This window comes from Papio anubis, chromosome 1 (assembly GCF_008728515.1).
Source record: "Papio anubis isolate 15944 chromosome 1, Panubis1.0, whole genome shotgun sequence".
Taxonomy (NCBI): Eukaryota; Metazoa; Chordata; class Mammalia; order Primates; family Cercopithecidae; genus Papio; species Papio anubis.
In genome coordinates, this window is record NC_044976.1 from 181,928,729 (window position 1) to 181,944,657 (window position 15,929).

Sequence of the window (15,929 nt, forward strand, 5' to 3'; positions counted from 1 at the left end):
TAGACGATTTTTATACTGTTAACTAAGCAAAGCAGAAAACATGGAAAACAAAGTATTTGAGAGAGAATGACTTATTATTGTTCTGCTGCCAAACACTGTATCTTTTTAGTGTCCTGACAAGTTTTTCCCAGGACTATTTATTTACAGGTGTTATACGGTAGACTATTTTTTTTCTATTTGGCACAGTAGTTTAAGTCATCATTAAGACTATTTTAAAAAGCAAAGAAAAAAGAAAAACCACAGAAAGCTAAAAAGGAAAACTCCAAAAATACCTTTATGATCTGAGCTAGAGACACACTCTCCTGCTGAGCAAGTGAAATGCCTCTAACTCTTTCCACATCGGACAGTTGGCGCACCGACTCCTCAATGGCATTCAGATAACTGAGTTCTGCTGCCATACGATGATGGAGGCCAGCAGGAGAAAAGCGCTTAGAACCTGGAGGGCATGACAATGGTCAAATGGAAAAGTTAACATGAAATTACACTTCAGATTTCTAACATCTGTCATTTTAAGAGCCAAAATCAACTTTGTTTTCCTATGTAGAAAAAACTGGGACTCAGTAAAGGAATACCTTGGAGATACTGCAGGTTCAGTTCCAGACCAAAGGAATAAATATCAGAATAAAGCAGGTCATACAAATTTTTTGGTTTACCAGTGCATATGAGAGTTATATTTGCACTATACTGTAGTCTAGTAAGTGTGTAATAGCATTATGTCTAAAAAAATGTACATACTTTAATTTAAAAATACTGTACTGCTAAAAAATGCTGACGATCATCTGAGCCTTCAGCAAGTCCTAATCTTTTTGCTGGTGGAAGGTCATACCTTCCACCAGCTACTGACTGATCAGGGTGGTTGCTGAAGGTTGGAGTGACTGTGGCAATTTCTTAAAATAAGGCAATAATGAAGTTTACTGCATCGATTGACTCTTGCTTTCACAAAAGATTTCTCTGGAGCATGTAATGCTGTTTGGTAGCATTTGACCCACTTTCTGTAGAACTTCTTTCAAAACTGGAGACAATCCTCTCAAACCCTGCCACTGCTTTATCAATTAAAGTTTATGTAATATTCTAAACCATTTTTGTCATTTCGCTAGGAGTAGATTCCATCTCAAGAAACTACTTTCTTTGCTCATGCAAAAGCAGCAACTACTCATTCATTCAACTTTTGTCATGAGACTGCAGCAATTCAGTAACATCTTCAGGATCCAACTATAATTCTAGTTATCTTGCTATTTCCACCATATCTGCAGTTATTTCCTCCACTGAAGTTCTGAACCCCTGAAAGTCATCCATGAGGGCTGGAATCAACTTCTTCCAAGCTTCTGTTAATGCTCGTATTTTGATCTCCTTCCACGAATCACAAATGTTCTTAATGGCATCTATAATGGTGAATCCTTTCCAGAAGGTGACCAATTTACTTTGCCCAAATCAGCAGAGGAATCACTATCTATGGCAGCTATAGCCTTACACAGTGCATTTCTTAAATAAGACGACTTAAAAGTTGAAATTACTACTTGATCCATGGGTACAGAATGGATTTTGTGTTAGGGGACATAAAAACATTAATCTCCTTTTTTATGTCCATCAGAGCTCTTGGATGACCAGGTACATTGTCAATAAGCAGGAATAAATATTTTTTCAAATTTTCAAAAGAACACTTTGAAAAAAAATTTTTTTTTCCTGGGCAGTAGGTCTCAACAGTGGGCTTAGAATACTCACTAAACTTGAGTGCTATAAACAGATGTGCTGTCATTCAGGCTTTGTTGTTCCATTAATACAGCACAAGCAGAGTAGATTTAGCATAATTCTTAAGGACTCTAGGATTTTCAGAATGGTAAATGAGCCTTAGCTTCAACTTTAAGTTGTCAGCTGTATTAACCCCTAAATAGTCAGCTCATCCTTTGAGCTTTGAAGCCAAGCACTAACTTCTCTCTAGCTATGAAAGTCCTAGATGACATTTTCTTCCAACATAAGGTTGTTTCATCTCGTTGAAAATCTGTTTAGTGCAGCCACTTTCATCAATTATCTTCTGGATAACTTGCTGCAACTTCTACCTCAGCACTTCTTGCTTCACCCTGCACTTTTATTTTATAGAGATGGCTTCTTTCTTTAGCCTCTGCTAGCTTCCAACTTTTCTTTTGCAGCTTCCTCACCTCTCCCAGGCTTCACAAAATTGAAGAGGATTAGGGTCTTGCGCTGGATTAAGCTTTGGCTTAAAGATGCCACTGGCTTGATCTTTTATCTCGGTCCCTAAAACTTTCTCCATATCAGCAATAAGGCTATTGTGTTTTCTTATCTTTCATTCATATGATACCTTTCTTTCCTTCAAAAACTTTTCCTTTGCATTCATAAGTTGGCTAACTGGCACAAGAGGCCTAGCTTCTGGCATATCTTGGCTTCTGACATCCCTTCCTCACTAAGCTTAATCATTTGTAGCTTCTGATTTAAAGTGAGAGATGTGACTCTTCCTTTCACATGAACACTTAAGAGATCACTGTAGGGTTAGTAACTGGCCTAATTTTAATATTATTGTGTCTCAGGCAATAAGGAGGCCAGAGGGAGGGTTGAAGAGGGGAACACGGTGAGTTGGTGGAGCAGTCAGAACACACACAACATTGATCCATTAAGTTTGCCCTCTTAAATGGACTCGTTGGTGGCACCTAAAACAATTATTAATACAACAGGAACATCAAAGATCACTAATCACAGATCACCATAACAGATACAGTAATAATGAAAAGCTTGAAATATTGAGAGATTTATCAAAATTGTGGACACAGGGACACGAAGTGAGCATATGCTGCTGGAAAAATGGCACTGATGAATTTGTTCAATGCCATGAGCCTTTAATTTGTAAAAAAACCAAAAAACCAAAAAAACAAAAAACAAACAAAAAACAAAAAAACCCTGCAGCATCTGTGAAATGCAATAAAGTCAAGCACAATAAAACAAGGTATGCCTGTACAATGTACTTTACTTCTATGTGTGTGCACAGGCACATGCGTATACATACATACGTATACATATAAACAGGAGTGCACATACGGGACATAGTTTTCAGATATGATTTGACTAATGCTGGCTGACAAGATGGGAAAAAGTCAACATTACTGAATCTCTTGTGCTTTTCAGTATTTAATTTCTGGAAGGTTTTAATACTTGAAAAGTAATCATATTCACTTGAAATAATATTTCTCTATGACTCAATTGAAAGAAAAGGAATTTTGAGAGAAAAAATTTCATATCGTATTCTAAAAATTACAATTGCATGGATCTACTTACCTGGTATTGGAGCCGCATTCTCTGTCGTCGTTCTGCTGGCAGCCAGGTTCAAATCAGTGAGAGCTGCAGTAGGCTTAAATCCTGTTATAGTTGTAGGCATTACTGACGACTTAGATCTTTCTGAAGAAGGTCCTGGAAGGTCAAACTGCAACGATTTCTGGGAACTTGGTGACAGGGGAGAAGTTGGAGTTTTCTGAGATCTTCCCTTATCTGATGAGACACTAGAAATTTTGATCCACAAAAACATTAGAGGAAGGAAAAGTACTTTGTAAACCTGCTAAATCATTCAAAAGAACAACAAATTAAAAAACTTTATCAACATTAGCTTTAAAAAGTTGTGATTTAGGCATTTATTCGTTAATACAGTCACTATGCTGAATGAACGACTATGAATATTCCTCTAATTGCTAGAATTACAGTGGTGCACAAGCACGGCACAAACCTTGCCCTAAGTACAATGGAAAGGGAGTAGCTTGATTAAACTAGCACTGAACTGTTCCCTCTACAGTGTACATATATTATGATTCACTCGTTATAGCATGAAGCAAAGTCTTCTAAAATAGACACTCTACAGCAATAAAATTGGAGCCATATATGGGCCTTAAAATACATTTCTGAAAGAGAATCAAATATTTTATGTTAAAAGGTAAGAAAAGACAAAAACTATTCTTTTGTTATACCCTCTTGTTAATCCAAGAGTCTCAGAAAAAATTTTCACACTATCCATCTCTAAATACTTATTTCATTTCTTTATATCTACTTGTTAATACATCTCTTTCTTGAACTTTCTAATAGGTAACATAACAGTTTGTAACAACTCTTAAGGCATTTAATTCAGTACAAGACACGTTGCTAGCCTTTCTTTGAAAAAGTAAGCTCATTAAAGGTATTATTTCTCATAACATCAAGCATGTTGCCTTGCACTGAATATTTATTTACTGAATAAATTATTCAAAGATACTCTATAAAGCATTTTAGCACAGTTATATTCCCAATATACCAAAACAAGTTTGCTTTTAGCTTCTAATAAAATGATGAAATAGTTTTCAAAGGTAAAAATTTCTCTTATATCCAGTATAAAAATATTTGAATAGGCCAGGCGCGGTGGCTCAAGCCTGTAATCCCAGCACTTTGGGAGGCCGAGACGGGTGGATCACGAGGTCAGGAGATCGAGACCATCCTGGCTAACACGGTGAAACCCCGTCTCTACTGAAAATACAAAAAAATAAGCCGGGCGAGGTGGCGGGCGCCTGTAGTCCCAGCTGCTCCGGAGGCTGAGGCAGGAGAATTGCGCGAACCCGGGAGGCGGAGCTTGCAGTGAGCGGAGATCTGGCCACTGCACTCCAGCCTGGGCGACAGAGCGAGACTCCGTCTAAAAAAAAAAAAAAAAAAAATTTGAATAGAAGTAGGCCTGAGAGGCACCCATGTGTTTACCTGACCCTTAATTTTCTATTCATACTTTAGATAAATACTATTTCCAACAGTCTATTTCATGCATGAAACACAAAAAGAATGATCATTTTAACAAATTTCCATTAAATAATTAAAACACAACATCAAACAAAACAAAGTACTCTGCACCTCACCTTAGGGTTTTGTAAGATGAATTTATATTTGCTGTGCACATAAAATTTAGCTAGACTAGCACTTCTAAAAGTATATTTCCAATAATGTCAATAAGCTTTCCCAAAAAGAAAGAGAAAGAGCTTGGGGACAAAGAGTGACTATAGCCAAACAAGTTTTTAAAAAAAAAAAAAAAAAAAAAGGAGATTAAACAAGTTTTGAAAAATCTGGACTCCTCCTTATCAAAGTCTCAAATTATTTTATCCCTGTGAATCTCCATGGGTGGGGAAGGGGAAATCTAGATTGCAGTATGGGGCGTTGATGAAACTTATTTGGCTATGGATCGCATTAAGAAATGTTTAACTTTGTAAATTTTGTCAAGTTAAATCATTAGAGTAATTCTTAAGGAAAGGTAAAGTTTTCTAAATTCCAAAATCACTGACAAAGAAAATAAAATTTAATTTTAAATACAGAAATAATGGTATTAATGATGCAATATGATTTGTAACATGAAAGCACTAAAAATGGTAATCTTTATGTGTCACAGTACTAGAAAAAGCCCAAAGTTACTTTAAAAGGAAAAAATAAATCTGTGTCTTCTCAGAGCCTCTATTTCCAAGATAAAACCAGTACACAGATGAAAAGTCATACGGACAAATGAGTAGGAACTGTACAGCTAGCAACAACTGAAGGTTATTTGTAAGCAACAGACTAAGTGCATCATATACGATATTAGAAAGAAGAAAAAAACAGTATGCAAGCTCCATAATCAGTAAGAGTGACATTTTAAGTTCTGCCTGAGTGGTCTAGTAAGTTGAGCAGAAAAGTTCAGAGGAAGAAATAAACAATAAGACAATAAGTATGCTAAGTAGCTGTGTTGGAAGAATGGATGAATAGATGAGAATTGAAATAGATAGACAAAAGAAATGAGATAGTTTGTGGTAGCCCAGCGAAAACACTTCAAGTAGAGTTAGGCACTTAGAATTGATCTATGACCTCACAAAGTACCCCAAGCAAGGTAGCTGCTTAGTCAAAAGATTGAGCCAAGAAAACAACTGTAACAGCAGCATTCAGCATAGAAAACCGGGTTGTACTAGAGGGAGAGAATTCCTGAGAAAGAGGTTGTAACAGTTTAGATGATACATGACCATATTCTAATATACAGACCAAGATTAGAGCTGTGAACAAAGCTCTGAAGTCTATTTGTAATATATACAATTTTGTAGTAGCTCAGACATGCACAGTTAAGGAGATTGCTGAGCTAAAATTCATTATATGGATTTTCTGAATATCAATTATATTATAACTTTAATTATATATGAATTACAGTATAAAGCACACATTAACTTTACCTCACAGAATGTCCAGAAAGATCTTCCAAAATGCTATCTGTATCAAGAGTATGCTCAAAATCTTTAACAGAAAGTTTGCTGCTGGTCCCAGATTTCTTTCCTTGATGGGAGCCATGTTCTGCTTTTTCCTCATCAAGAAATGAGTTCTGAACATTTCCAGTGAATGAATCCAACCCTGTAAAGCAAATTTCTTATAAAGCTGATTCCCAATATTAGAAGTTATTGAGATAGATAATTGACATATAGATTTCAATAAAATAATAAAAAGTAGAAATCAGAATATTTAAAATTTGACCTATATTATATTCAGAATCTGTTTTCCATATCTAAAATAAAGCAGTTCATCCTTCTGTCTCCATTTAAGGAAAGTGAAGTTTCTTCCATTAATTCCACTTGTTATTAATAAATCATTCTTAGCTCAACTAGTAATAAAAGATAAGCATATTAAATAACAATAAAGTACTAATCTATCCCTATGAAAAAGTAAGCAAAAAGAATTTTTTAAAGGATAAAATCCAGAGCTGGGAGAAAAATCATACCAACTGCTAACTGAACTACATAATTCTTTTGAAAAAAGTCTATGGTAAGAACTATGTAGCCTGATTTATAAAAATATTCATATTCTCTGAGTGAATAATTTTACTCATAGGAATATATCTTAAGGAGATGACTGAAACAAAAATTATGCATGTTATTCAATGTGTAACTTTGTAACTCAAAGAAATTTAATCTACATTTCTAACAAGAGAATACCTGTCTAAATCACACAGATAATAGTAATCTGTACATTTATATAGAACATTGTAATTCAAATGTACTTCATATATAGTACCTTATTGCTCTTAAACATGTTATGAAATAAGTACTATATCCCCAATTTACTGATGAGGTAACTAGAGATCTATGGGGTTTAATAACTTGCTTAACAAGGTATTCTGCTTTGGTCAACAGCAGAAATAGGACACACACTCAGGCCTCCTGACTCTAGTACACTATTCATCCTGATTGTATGTTTAAACAGCAGCATGGGAAAATATTTATTATTACCTTTTAAAAAAAGCAGATTACAAAACTGCCTATAAATTTTAATAGTGGCCCCCCAAAATTTTAAATATAAAATACATATTTTATATATTATATATACTATATATGTTTATATATACACATATTTATGTATATATACATATAAATATATAATGTGTACATATACATTAAAAGTTTTTTGTAAAAATTTATTGTAAAATTACTATATATACTTTATATATATACAAAAAAATTTAAGTTAAATTTTAAAGATATATATGGTTAAAGAGCAAAAGAAAATACAAAAGTGAAAAAAAATTACCCTTTATACTCATATTCATAGCAGTATTATTCAAAATAGTTAGAAGATGAAAGCAACCCAAGTGTCCATCAACTGATGAATGGACAAACAAAATATGGCTTATACATACAAAGGAATATTATTCAGCCTTAAAAGGAAGGGCATTCTGACACATGCTAGAACATAGATGAACCTTGAAGACATTATGCTAAGTGAAATAAGCCAGTCAAAACAGGACAAATATGATTCCACTTACATGACATAGCTAGAATAGGCAAACTTAGAGAGAGAAAGTAGAACAGTTGTTACTAGGCGTTGGGAGAAGAGAATGAGAGTTATTTTTGAATGGGTATAGATTTTAGTTTGGGATGATGAAAATGTTCTGGAGATAGATAGTGATCACGATGGCAAAACAATGTGAATGTACTTAATGCTAATGAACTGTACACTTGAAAATGGTTAAATTCCCTAGTGAAATTCATAGAGACAGAAAGTTAGAATGGTGATTGCCAGAACTGAAGGGAGGGAGGAATGGAGAGTTATTGTTGAATGGATACAGAGCTTCAGTATGGGAAACAGAAAGTTCTGAAACTGAGTGGTGGGGATGGTTGTATAACAGTATAAATGTGCTTAATGCCACTGAACTGTATACCTAAAACAGAATATTATTAATCAAATAGAAAGGACTCTATTATAAAGTCTACTTAGGATCCCGAGGCTAGAAGCAAGCTGTTAATACTGATTATCGCTAATTTTTCTACAATAAAGCTGCACTGCTTTCATAATAAGAATGCTTTATTCACTTAATATTGTTTGTTGACAATACATACACAATTTAAAATTTCTTCTTGACTTTAAACAACTAGAAATTATAGACAAGATAATGTTCTGTGCAAGAAAGGCCTACACTCCAATCAAGGGACCCATATGAAAAGAAAATGCCCTGACATTAAAAGATTGCCAAGTAAAGCCATATTCCATATCTTAAAGCAAAATTTTTTCTTCTTAGGATTACCACTTTAATCTACCAACTACTTTCAACTACACTGGGTAAATTTTTGTAGAGCATGCAGACACTCTTTTTCACCACCAGATGGAGCATATACAATTAAAATCACACTGATTTTAGAACTTGGGGATGAAGGAGAAATTAAGTTGAAGAAGATGCTGTGGAAAGTGAAATCTATCAGGATTTTTCTGGTACTGCAGGTGAGGATTAGGGAAACTGAAAGCCGCAAAACACTACCTATACTTCATCTAATCTGTTTTAGATGATAATGTTTTAAACCTATATTAAATCATATTATTAATACACATATACTCAATATATCATGATTTTTTCTTTTTTTTGAGACAGGTCTCGCTCTGTTGCGCAGGCTGGAGTGCAGTAGCATGATCATGGCTCACTGCAGCCTCAATTTCAGGGACTCAACTGATCCTTCCACCTGAGCCTCTCCAATAGCTGGGGCTACAGGTGTATGCCACCATGCCTGGATAATTTTTCTATTTTTTCTAAACACAGGGCTTCATCATGTTGCCCAGGCTGGTCTCGAACTACATGATTTTGAACTCCTGCATCAAATGATCCACCCCTCTCAGCCTCACAAAATGCTGGGATTATAGGAGTGAGCTATCACGCCCAGCCTATATCATGATATTTTAAAATTGTGCAGTATACCATAGCAGAAGATAGACTGGATTTGGGAGTCAGAAGTCAGAATCTGGGCTTTGCCAATAACAAGTTAGTGACTTTAGGTGAGACACTAACTTAGCCAACACTAACAATTGCAAAATAAAAGAATTGAGCAAGATCAGCATTTCCCAAACTGTGTTCAGCTGAATTCTAATGCCATAAAATGACGATTGATGATTCTGTGGTCAAAATACACTTGGAAAATGCTTCATACTACAGCCTCATCCTTATCCTAAAATAAGTAATGCACTAGCATATTTACAGTGTTTTTGAGTCTTACAGGAAAGAATCTTGTTTCACTCTAAAATAATTTCCCAAATTTATGGAACCATGGAGCTCTTTTATTCTCAGAACACAAAACAGTCTATACCACTAAACTTGTATTTCACAAGAAAATACAGAGTTTGGGAAGTGCTGGTAAAATGATGTCTAAACGTCCTACAAAGACTTTCAGAACACTTCCAAACTGCTTGTATTAGGTTAACGATTTAAAAATAATTTCTCCTAGCACTCTCATTGGAAGTATAAACTGGCACTAACTTTCTGAAAGGCTATTTGGCAAAATGTACCACATTTTAAACATGGCATATTATTTGCCCCATTATCTCACCTCTAGGATTTTCCCCTATAGGAAAAAACCCGACTAATGCATAAAGATGTATTTACAAGGATATTCAATGCAGTAGTATTTATAATAGAATAAAGAAAAAAGAAAATAACCTAAATATCCAGCAATGGGGAAACAGTTAAATAAATTATAATATATTCAAATAACAAGCCAGGTGCAGTGGCTCACGCCTATAATCCCAGCAGTCTGGGAAGCTAAAACAGATGAATTGCTTAAGCCCAGGAGTTTGAGACCAGCCCTGATAATATGGCAGAAGCCGTCACTACAAACAAAAAGGAAAAATTAGCCACGTGGGGTGGTGTGTGCCTGTAATCCCAGCTACTTGGGAGGCTGAGGTGGAAGGATTGATGGAGCCCAGGATGTTGAGGCTACGGCGAGCCATAAGCTGTGATCACACCACTGTATTCCAGCCTGGGTGACAGAGTGAGACCCTATCTCAAAAAACAAAACAAAAAAGCAAAAACAGAATAGTATTCTGTTACTTAATGGGTCTAGAGTTTGTTTAGTGGGTAATCCTTACAAATAGTAATCCATATTTACTGACAAGAAAAGATACCCATACCCTATAGACAGAATAAAATTGCATGTAAAATGTGATCCCATACACATAAAATTTCCTATTTGTGTGTGCCTACAAATTGTCTGGAAGGACTCTTACTAAAAATGTTAACATTTCACACCCATTAGGATGTCCTATTAACAAAAAAGCAGAAAATATGAAGTGTTGGCATAAATGTAGACAAAATAGAACCCTGTGTATTGCTGGTGGGAATGTAAAATGGTACAACTGCTATAGAAAACATTATGGCAGTTCCTCAAAAAATTAAACATGGCATTACCATTTGATCTAGCAGTTCTGTATCTGGGTTAAAGCAGGGATTCAAATAGGGTATTTGTACACCAGTGTTCATAGCAACATCATTCACAATAGCTAAAAGGTGGAAAATACCAAAATGTCCATCAACAGATTAATGGACAAACAAAATATGGCATATACACAGCATGGAATATTATTCAGCAATAAAAATAAATTCTGATACATGCTGTACATAGATGAACGGTGAGTCAGATATTATGCTAAGTGAAATAAGCCAGATAAAAAAGACAAATACTGTATTATTCCACCTATATGAAGTACCTAGAGTAGTCAAATTCATAGGGACAGAAAACACATGAATGGTTACCAGCGGCTGAGGAACAGAGGAATGGAGTTATTATTTCCTGGGTACAGAGTTCAGTAGGGGAATATGAAAAATTTCTGGAGAGACAGTGGTGATGCTTGCAACAATAATGTGCATGTACTTAATGTCACTGAACTGTGTATTTGAAAATGGTTAAAATGATAAATTTTATGTTATGTATATTTTACCACAATTAAAATAGGCAGAGGGCAGTGGCTCATGCCTATAATCACAACACTTTGGGAGGCTGAGGCAGAAGGACTGCTTGAGCCCAGGAGTTTGAGACCAGCCTGGGCAACAAAGTGAGGCCCTCGTCTCTGCAAAATAAATAAGATAAAATGAAATAAATAAAATAAATACTTTTTTTTTTGAGACGGAGTCTCGCTCAGGCTGGAGTGCAATGGTGCAATCTCGGCTCACTGCAACCTCCGCCTCCTGGGTTCAAGCGATCCTCCCGCCTCAGCCTCCCGAGTAGCTGGGATTATAGACTCCCACCATCATGCCTGGCTAATTTTTGTACCTTTAGAGACAGGGTTTCACCATATTGGCCAGGCTGGTTTAAATGTTAACATCCGTTATCTCTAAGAGAAAGAACTAGAGGTGATTTACTTTTAAAATATAGGTTTCTATATTTATTGATGTCTTCCTCCTATTCCTGTTCCTTCCACCCCTTGAAGCCTTTTAGCTCAACAAGCAGGATTTATTTTATGTATTTATTTTTTATTTTATGTTCTGGGATACATGTGCAGAACGTGCAGGTTTGTTATAGAGGTATACATGTGCCATGGTGGTTTGCTACACCTATCAACCCATCATCTAGGTTTTAAGCCCCGCATGCATTAGGTATTTGTCCTAATGCTCTCCCTTCCCTTGCCCCCCCAACCCCGACAGGTCCCAGTGTGTGACGATCCCTTCCCCGTGTCCGTGTGTTTGCATTGTTCAACTTCCACTTATGAATGAGAACACACGGTGTTTGGTTTTCTGTTCCTGTGTTAGTCTGCTGAGAATGACAGCTTCCAGCTTCCAGAAAAAACACTTTTGGAAGCAAGAAGCAAAATCATTCCCATAGCTAGACACCATCCTGTGAGTTTACAAAGCCTTTGCCTAATCACTTTATACAGTGATTATCCGTCTCCGTAGGCCTATGGAGCAAATTTAAGCCAAGAGTAGAAATTAGGACATTGAAGGGTATCTCAATCACTCAAAAATATTTACTGAACGCCAATGAGTCAGCTACAGTGCTGGGTACCAGAATGTACACATTATCTCCCTTAACTTCATATGAGCTTGAAAATTACCATATAAAGTATCTATTATCTCTACCTTATAGATAAGGAAATCTGGGTATTATATTTAATGATACTCAGAGATGTATATACTATTAAGTTTTTTTAAAAACCCAACTGCAAAGCAATTATTTACATTTGTTTTTAAAATAAAGTCGTGTGTGTATAATTTTATGTATACATCAAAAATGTTAATAGTAGCTAATCTCTGAACAGAAGGCTCAAAGGAAATTTGTCTTTCCTTGAAGAGTGTTTATCTCTAATTTTTAATTTTTTATCACTGCAAATGTATTCCTTTTGTATTAAGGAAAAGATTCATAATGTTATATATCAAAAGGTATTACTATAATGATAAATATGAAAGTTAATTACTGTAAGAAATTCTAACTTCTTATGGGATCAAATCACAACTTTAGATTACTACAACAAAATCATTGGTAAGAGAAAAAGTTACCATGTGGAATTCCACTTACATTCTGTCTTTTCCTTTTTTCCTTTCTTTCCTTTAGAAGAAGTAGATGAATGAGATGATGCAGCAGACTGGGCTCCTGATGAATGCTGGGAGGTAACATCCACAGAGGAAGGATCATAGGCAGACTTTCTGTTAGAATGGTCCTCCTGAGGGCCTGAAGTGCTACTGTCAAAGAATAAATAATAGTAGTTCTAGAAAGAAAAGTCTTACAACACAGCTAAATTAAAGATATTTACAAAATCTATTTAATCACTAGGCGAATATAACTACAATCAAAGATGGCTTCCACTTTATTATTGATTTTTTTAACCACCATCAACCTGGATTGTTCCCTATGGTTCAACTTGTTACTAAGAAAAATCTCAGGTAAGTGAAACCAATAAAAACTAATATTCAGAGAAAAGTATATAATGTTGAATACTGGAATGGCCTCAATTTCTATTCAAATTTATAATTTATTAATTATAACTATTTCTCCTCTTATAATCTTATGGAGAACAATAACTTAACATGTTCTTCCTCTACCTGGAAATAAAATGCATCAAATCATATTGATTGGTGATATTAAATGTCACCATAATTAAATCATTGAAAGTTTTTATTTAAAAATTTGATACTTTCTTTAGAGCTCAAAACTTAAAACTATGCTTTTTCTCATATAATTTTCATACCTATTCCTACTAATCTAATTACATTTAACTAATTTTTATAAGATTACCTAATAATTTTACATGGATTACAATTTGTAATATTTGAAAAAGATGTTATTAAGTATGAATAATTACAGATAAATGTATACAGTAGCAAAATATAGGGAGAAAATTCTCTCCAACAAAGTCTGATTCACTTACTATGTGCCTATGTACAAGTAATTTAACCTCTGCTTCAGTTTGCTCTCTAAAACAGAAATGGTAACAACAATACTTTCCACATCAGGCTATTATAAAAATGAGTTAATATAGGTAAAGTCTTTCAGTCTTTTCAGTGTCTTGCACACTAAGTGCTCAATAATTATCAGATGTTATAATCATTATAATTATTGTTTTTCAAAGCTTTGCAAATTTTTCAATGTTTTCTTGATTATAAAGAAAATTACTTATTATTTGGAACCATGGAGTCACATATCTATCTGATCTTCCTCAATTCTATCACAGAAAACCATTTCTCAAGCTTTTTATGTTAGTATACCATGGACTAATTTCCCAATACTCCAATGCTCTACTGGGAATTCATGGACTGACTTAATAACCTATACTCTGCTTGCTATGTGCCAGGTCCTGTTCTAAGTATGTGATTTATTTTTTTCTTTCTTTTTTTGAGATAGGTTCTAGTTTTGTCACCCAGGCTGGAGTGCAGTGGTGCAATCTCGGCTCACTGCAACTTCCAACTCCCAGGGGTTCAAGCAATTTTCGTGCCTCAGCCTCACTATATTTCATTTAATACTCATAACAACTCTATGAGGCAGGCAGGTACTATTAATGTCCCCATTTCACAGAGAAGGAAGCAGAAGCATAGGATGGCTAAGTAATGTGCATAAATACAAACAACTAATAATCAGGAGAGCCTGGATTTAAACAAAGGCAGTCTGGATCCAGAGCCCCATGCCCTGTGATTTCCACTACGATGTGCAGCCTCTATATGTATCTTTAAACAAGCAAAACTTTGCTAATATTCAGACCAGAGTTCTCATTTGTACATTTTCTCACTCTTCAGAGTTTATTCCATATTGCCAATATTTTCTTACTGAGGTTCAAGAGTTGACTTTTTTTCTGTCAAAGTCCCACTCCCTGGAGAGGAGACAAAATCATCTTCATATGAAACACTGCTTAGAGGAGTTGTGGTGGCATTCAAAGGCCGTGATGTTGATGTTCCTCTGTCCAACTTGTCTTCAAACCCTGACAAAAGTAATAATTGAAACATGGTTAAAAATGAAAATCAAGAAACTGTAAGAAAAGCATCCCATACATGGAGATTAGCAATATGGGCTTAGGGACATTTTAGTTTCCTTTAATAGTGCTTCTTTTCTATTTACCTTTATATCCAACGATACTTTTTTAAAGCTTTTTATTAGGAAAATTTAAAACATACATAAAAACAGGGAGATTGGTATAATGAAACCAAAGTATTCATCATCCAGCTTCAACAATGACCAATACATCAGCAATCTAGTTTCAAATAAACCTCCTACTACCTTCATCTACCACCCCCCAGACTATTTTAAAGCAAATTGCAGATAACATTTCATTCTCATTTCATCTCTAAATATTTTAGTTTAACTATAAAATCTTAATGAACATTTAATAGAATTTAAGAAGAAACAATTTTCTTATAAAAAAAGATGTTGATTTAAGCACTTTACTTTCATCAAAAGAAATCAAAATAACTTTCAAATCAAAACAAATTTAAAATTACCACTAATAGAAATGTGGCTAAACAAAAGAAAGCAATAGCATATGAAGGTCTATACAAGACCATTAAGAAATACCTAAATATGAATTCTAGGAAAAAGCAATGTGATACCCAGTTGAGCATAAGAAGAACAGATGAAATACATTCACTATACAGAGGGGAAATCTCCGATCCGGAAATTCTAAGATAATGTTACTATAAAATGGGCAGATTCCAAATATAGCAGGAAGGATAGAGAAAGGGACTTGAGGGAATTGAGTCCATCATAGAAAAGGAAAGCCGTGTTACAGGATTTCAGGGATAAGAAGGGAACGTTAGAAGTCATTGTTTCAGGAATCAAATATATAGCTACGTTACTGTTCAAAGTCTGATTGCTATTCGAACTAGTTTTAACAAACATTAATAGAGTTGTTTTCATATTAGAAATAAATGTTACTACAGTTATCCCTCTCAATTCTTGATTGCTATATTCCCAAGAATTCACAAATCACCACTGTGGTAAGAAACACACTTAGTTTCTTTTTTTTTTTTTTTTTTTTGAGATGAGTCTCGCTCTGTCGCCCAGGCTGGAGTGCAGTGGCATGATCTCAGCTCACTGCAATGTCTGCCTCCAGGTTCAAGCGGTTCTCATGCCTCAGCCTTCCGAGTAGCTGGGATTACAGGTGCATGCCACCACACCCGGCTAAATTTTTTTTGTATTGTTAGTAGAGGCGGGGTTTCACCATGTTGGCCAGGC

The 15,929-nt window shown here is 35.0% G+C and overlaps 1 protein-coding gene across 6 annotated transcripts in view; it reads right to left on the bottom strand.

Annotated features, from left to right (window-relative positions):
• CEP350 (centrosomal protein 350) overlaps positions 1-15,929 on the bottom strand; it is a 112,848-nt gene that overhangs the window by 77,486 nt on the left and 19,433 nt on the right. For all 6 annotated transcript variants that reach the window (XM_031658060.1, XM_031658057.1, XM_031658053.1 and 3 more), the window contains 5 exons: positions 14,529-14,679; positions 12,786-12,949; positions 6,201-6,375; positions 3,286-3,506; positions 273-436 (listed from right to left, as the gene is read on the bottom strand). In XM_031658060.1, coding sequence (XP_031513920.1) covers positions 273-436; positions 3,286-3,506; positions 6,201-6,375; positions 12,786-12,949; positions 14,529-14,679 — 875 coding nt within the window. The remainder of the gene's footprint in view (positions 1-272; positions 437-3,285; positions 3,507-6,200; positions 6,376-12,785; positions 12,950-14,528; positions 14,680-15,929) is intronic.